The sequence below is a fragment of the Haemaphysalis longicornis genome, unplaced genomic scaffold (assembly GCF_048455015.1).
Source record: "Haemaphysalis longicornis isolate Haplotype H1 unplaced genomic scaffold, Haemaphysalis longicornis Haplotype H1 scaffold_12, whole genome shotgun sequence".
NCBI lineage: Eukaryota > Metazoa > Arthropoda > Arachnida > Ixodida > Ixodidae > Haemaphysalis > Haemaphysalis longicornis.
In genome coordinates this window covers 80,505,282-80,510,623 of record NW_027526225.1, presented here as the reverse complement: position 1 = coordinate 80,510,623, position 5,342 = coordinate 80,505,282, and the positions used below count along the sequence as shown (strand labels likewise).

The 5,342-nt window shown below is 49.5% G+C and overlaps 1 protein-coding gene across 4 annotated transcripts; it reads left to right on the top strand.

Moving 5' to 3' along the window:
* Window positions 1-3,227: 3,227 nt before the first annotated feature.
* On the top strand, window positions 3,228-4,823 carry LOC144162856 (uncharacterized). 4 transcript variants are annotated; one of them, XM_077693562.1, is made up of 6 exons: window positions 3,244-3,428; window positions 3,529-3,619; window positions 4,176-4,282; window positions 4,396-4,441; window positions 4,502-4,634; window positions 4,692-4,823. In XM_077693562.1, exons 3-6 carry the CDS (start codon window positions 4,258-4,260, stop codon window positions 4,803-4,805), a joined length of 318 nt encoding a protein of 105 aa, XP_077549688.1. In that variant the 5' UTR covers window positions 3,244-3,428; window positions 3,529-3,619; window positions 4,176-4,257; the 3' UTR covers window positions 4,806-4,823. The 4 variants fall into 4 exon arrangements, 3 of the variants coding, with proteins under 3 accessions (XP_077549688.1, XP_077549689.1, XP_077549690.1); XM_077693563.1 differs by having other exon boundaries at window positions 3,529-3,658; XR_013320784.1 differs by lacking the exon at window positions 4,176-4,282 and having other exon boundaries at window positions 3,228-3,428.
* Window positions 4,824-5,342: the final 519 nt, after the last annotated feature.

The following is a 5,342-nucleotide window of genomic DNA, read 5'->3' as shown; positions in this document are numbered from 1 at the left end:
TGTTGCGGTGTTATTCGCTGTCAAATCTAACTCTCCATGCATTTCTATGGAATAGTTCCCATGGCTCAGGAACCCAGTCGCGCAACGTTCGCGACTTGAAACTGTGCACAAAGCACGTATTCACCCCAAATATTAACTGTGAAAAAGTGCTTTTCATTTCGCTAAAAAATTGCAGAGTAATCACTGTTGAAAGGACTGCCATGAGCGGGAAAGCTGCACATGTTGGCTCTTTAGGCAATTTCCCGGCGACTTGTCCTTCTGAGGACCTGGCAACTCTGTTCGTGGATGGTTTTACTTTGTGCACCAAAAATCGCCGATTTAGCGCTTCTCTCAACTTTCTCGAAGAAGGAATGTAGATTTTTCCGCTGCACGTCATGCAAGTCTCACAGTGAAGCGCTTTGCCACACACACACAAAAGAAAAACGTGCATCGTCGACCGGCATATATACAGGGTGTCCCAGCTATCATGCACCAAGATTTAAAAAAAGGGAAATTGCGTAACTCGAAGAAAACCTAGTGCATAATGTTTGCAGTACTGTGAAGAAGCGGAGAGTAATTTTTCCGTTAATGAGACTTAATTAATTAATTGTAATTAATTATCTAACTCGATAAATACTGTCCTAATCACTGAAGTGTCAATGAGGCACTTGTAGGTAACCACGAGGGGCATCTAACTGCGCTATTTTCAGCGACGAACTAATTGCGTACTCATTTATTCTGACTGATAAAGGAAACCCGCGAAATATGAAAAATACCACGTGATGACGCTTACGCGCGCATTGTAAAGCAGCGTCCCCAAACAAAGCTGATTGAAAGCAACTGCTTCGCGTGTTACCCGCCCTAAGAGACAGCGCATCACCTTGATAATAGCATGCATGGAAGGAGCAGCAGCAGCAAGATTCGCGGGACGCGTGTGCAGATAAGGAACAAACTCGATCGCGATTTCTTCTTTCTTTCTTTTGTCTATTTTATTCTGGCTAACTCAGAGGCAACCTGTTTGAGGGCGTTGCTTTACGGTGCGCGCGTAAGCGTTATCACGTGGTATTTTTCATATTTCGCGGGTTTCCTTTATCAGTCCGAATAAATGAGTACGCAATTAGTTCGTTGCTGAAAATAGCGCAGTTAGATGCCCCTCGTGGTTACCTACAAGTGCCTCATTGACACTTTAGTGATTAGGACAGTATTTCTCAAGTTAGATAATTAATTACAATTAATTAATTAAGTCTCATAAACGGAAAAATTACTCTCCGCTTCTTCACAGTACTGCAAACATTATGCACTAGGTTTTCTTCGAGTTACGCAATTTCCCTTTTTTTAAATCTTGGTGCATGATAGCTGGGACACCCTGTATACCTAGCCGTTGTTTCGTACCATAATAAAGCAAAGGAATCATTCAAAGGGTGCTCCATAAGGGTTCGAGTTAGGTTGTTCGATTACTTCGACAAATATATATTTAGGGTGATCGCAATGATTTAATTTTGATCGTGTGTGTGTTACTAGAACTTTCCCACAACGGCTTTTATTTTTGTTTGTGCATTCCTGTTAGCAGCGGCTGCATGTGTAGAGTGCCCTTTCATTTTTAACGGGCCGGTTATATTGCTTTGAAGTTTAGGTTTAAAAAAATGCTAGACAAAAAAATTGGCCGCGTATTTGCTCAATTCGCTGCAAATGTCGTTGAAAGACGATAGTCTTCCACCACCCCTTCCTCTTCTACCGCCTCTTCCCCTCCCTTCCGTTCCTCCCACAATAAACCCGGATGAGGTTTGCTAAAGTCAATCTAATTTTACCGCGTTCCACGGCTCGAGCCATCTACTGGAACCTTTCGTTACTGTTGAACTCGAACAAGGGATCTTTTGGCTGAACTATGTTCCGGTTCAATGCGTTTATAGTGGGACGTCAATTTTTCGCTCCACATGCCATGAACGGCAGTGCGGATCCCAAGCAGTGACTCCGTCTGTACAAAAACAAAAAACAAAATATTTTTATCTTCCTCCTCCTCCTTCTTCTGCTTCTCCTCTTCATAAACAGCATCATCATCGTCGTCGTCGTCGTCATCGTCGGCTGTGTACGATTGTTGTTAAGGGCAAAGAAGTGGCCTTTTGTACGGTAGAGTATAAAATAAAGAAGTGTCTCCCTTACCGACTAGGTTGTTTTTACTGCGACGCAGTATATGAATACCTCCCGGATGAAGGGCAACTTGCCCGCTTAAAACGCCGACGTGGGGCAGTATGGGCAGTATTACTTGTTCAGGTTTCTTTCACTTCTAAGCCCGCGCACATAACCGGTTGCCGGCGTGCACGGTTTGGGGGAGGGGTGCGTGCACGCGGTCCTTACTGATGGCGCCTCCGTTGTGCTGGCGGGAGGTTTAAACGCGGACGTCAAACGGCCCAATGCGACTTGTCCGGTGCCCTCTCAGTGATCGAGAGGATTGGGTTGGTGTGTTACACGAACAGTGAGATGCCTACGAAGCGGGAGTCAGCTCCTAGCTTGTCCGCGAGACTGAACCTTCGGTCCTTCCAAGTTTCATTCAGGTAATTGGCTAGGAAGTATGCTCAGTCGCTATTTACGAACAAACGTGTTTCCTTTCATGCACTCCGTGGACTGCGTCCAGCTTCGTAGGTCATTTTTCTTCACAGAGTGGAAAGGGCACTAATTTTCTTACAGCCACGACTCGTACGCACCCGCCGCGATGGCTCAGTGGCTAAGGCGTTGTGCTGCTGAGAACGGGGACGCGGGTTCGAGTCCCGGCCGCGGCGGCCGCTTTTCTAGTGGATACGAAGAGCCAAACCGCCCGTGTATATACGAGACTTCGGCGCATGTTAAAGATCCCCAGGTGGTCAAAATCAATCAGGAGCCCTCCACTATACGGCGCGCCTCGTCGCCTTCATTTTGTCGGCGCGTTGAACCTTACAATCAATCAATCAATCAATCAATCAATCAATCAATCAATCAATCAATGACTCGTACGCAGTAGCATTTGTGTTCCCGCGCAGTCGACTGTTTCTTCAAGACGTGGCGTTTTTTATTCGGTTTCAAAAGCCGCGGAAGACGGCCGGTAACGGCCGCATGATCGATAAGACCGTGCAATCGTGCCAGCCAAAGCCCCTAGCCGACATGAAGAACCACCACGCAAGAGGTTATCTTGCTACGTGACGCAGCATAAAATGCCTTGTCATGCATGCTCCGGTGGCCGCGCGGCTGCGACTTGATGCGATAACTTTTTCGTTTTGTTTTACAACTGGCAGAATGTTCTGGAAGACGATATCGATGTGAAAGAGTGGAAGGGTAGGCGGTAGCCGACCAATAGCAGCGCTCTGTAATGCCAGGATAAGCGCGTTTTAGAACAAGGGGTACGCCATCTTGCCTGCCTGCCTGTTGCGCATCGGGCGCAGAGTAGCTGGCGGCGCGGTGACGGCGGCGACGGACTGGTGAGTTTTTTTTCCACGCGGAACACTGTCTATTGGGGAAGTTTGGTTCGCGCTAAGAGGTGTTTAATGCCATAAGTGTTGTCGTTTTCGTTTCCTTCAGTCGTTTTTCGTTGTGCCTGTGCCATCCCCGCTCCCAACCGGCTCGCTCGGACAAGCGAATACCCACGAGGGCCTCACGGACTTCCTTCACGGTATGCTGCTTCAGTCTTCACCGACGACTCTTCCAAGTGGTGAGTTCCGTGGCTGAAGGCCCGGTGCGACGTGTGGCGTGCCCACGAAACCGGCTTTAGTATCATTTTTTTCGCGACGCTGAACGTTTGCGTATTTGAATTTTCCTAACCGAGCGCACATTAGCCTCGGAGCCGGACGTTTCCTGGGCCGTCGCGACGCAGGGATTCCGACTGTCGCCAAAGCTTTGCGGTGCTCGTTAGGCTGTAGCTTTCGGGACAGCGGCGCAGTGGCGGTGTTGGAGCCCTTCGCCACTGCCTCTAGCGTCGGACTCAGCTCGGAAGCCCCGTTAGGTTGTGGTGATAGTCGGTCTTCCTTTCCGAACGCCGCGGTAGCCGAGGTATGCACTTTGATAACGCCTTCCGCTCGCACGTCCTCGGTTCGCGCGGCGTTCGGAATACAGTCGCCACCCTCAACGAGCATCACTGAAGCACGGAACGCAGCTCTGCGGTCCGCGGCTCCAAATTGGGGTCGTGGCAAAGGCGAGTGATGGAATTGGTGTCCTTGGTTCCTTTTCAGGTTCGCGTCCGGCACCGCCTCCGCCCTCCCCTTTCCCTGACCCTTGCGTCGTGTCTTATTGCACTTGCTCCTTCCCGCAAACATGCACTACTCTTTTGGCCAGGCAGGTACACGTCTCCATCTGTCCTATCTAGCTCGACGACGCGTGTTTTGTACAGAGGTGTTTTCTGGTAATAAAAGTGGTTCTGTCGCTGTTCGTCTGTGTTACTTTGCCTTTCAGCGCCCCTTCCCGTTCCTGCCAGGCGTAATCATGGTCCCCGCATTCGGTAAGCCGTGATTACCTTCGAAATTACAACATTTCTAACGTGCTTTGCCTTTTCTTCCAGACCGCCTCCTGCCTATGCGTACCGGCCACCGCCGAGCAGGACGGGGCCGTCATCGAGACGTCCAGAATGCCGTTCGAGTCGAGCTGTACATGGCTGCGCCTGTCTTGAAATCATTAAACCCTGTTTGCAATCGGTAAGGAATGATCTCCCTAAACGTAACATTTTTAACGTGATTTGCCTCTTGGTGCAGACCGCCTCCTATCTATGCGTCCTGGTTACCACCTTGGAGGACGGTGCCGTCATCGAGCCTTCACGGATGCCGTTCGAGTCGAGCTGTCCGTCGCTGCGCCTGTCTTGGAATTAAACCCTGTGCGAAACCGGAGTACTGCCTTTGTCGTTTGTACACAGTCGATGCGGCTCGCTGGCTCTGTCGGCTCGAGCGACATCAAGTACTGTGTCGGTCTCTTGTATCTCGTTTCGAACAGTATTTTAGCAAATCCTAGTTGTCATAATGGCGCTCATTAAAGTTTGGAAAAAAAAAAAGAGCGAACAAGTTCGCACTCCTAGTGAGCATAATTCCAAAAATGATTCGCTAGGAGTGCAGTTAGGGACAGCCCTTGACCCCGTGTGAACGTCGCACCGTTCATGAAGCGAAGTTCTTACTCGGGTACTTTGTCCTCTGGCTGGTGTGAAAGTGTTCGGCAACGTGTCCTCCCAGGATTTGGCCCCGGACGGCGAAAAAGGTAAACGGACTGTTGTGTGTAACTTGTATAGGGGAGTTTGGCGTAGCCGCCGGCAAAGTAGCATGCGGACAGAAGTCTGACCGTTCTTGTCGTCACTCGTAGAGTTGAGTGGAATACTCGGCGTACTGTTTAGTTTTCTCAGTGGCTCTAACTGCACC

Excerpts from the sequence above, each read along its gene's own strand:
- LOC144162856 (XM_077693562.1), top strand. The coding sequence starts at position 4,258 with ATGCACTACTCTTTTGGCCAGGCAG. Across the intron at positions 4,442-4,501 it reads AATCATGGTCCCCGCATTCG|ACCGCCTCCTGCCTATGCGT; the intron begins GTAAGCCGTGAT and ends CTTTTCTTCCAG. Across the intron at positions 4,635-4,691 it reads TTAAACCCTGTTTGCAATCG|ACCGCCTCCTATCTATGCGT; the intron begins GTAAGGAATGAT and ends CTCTTGGTGCAG.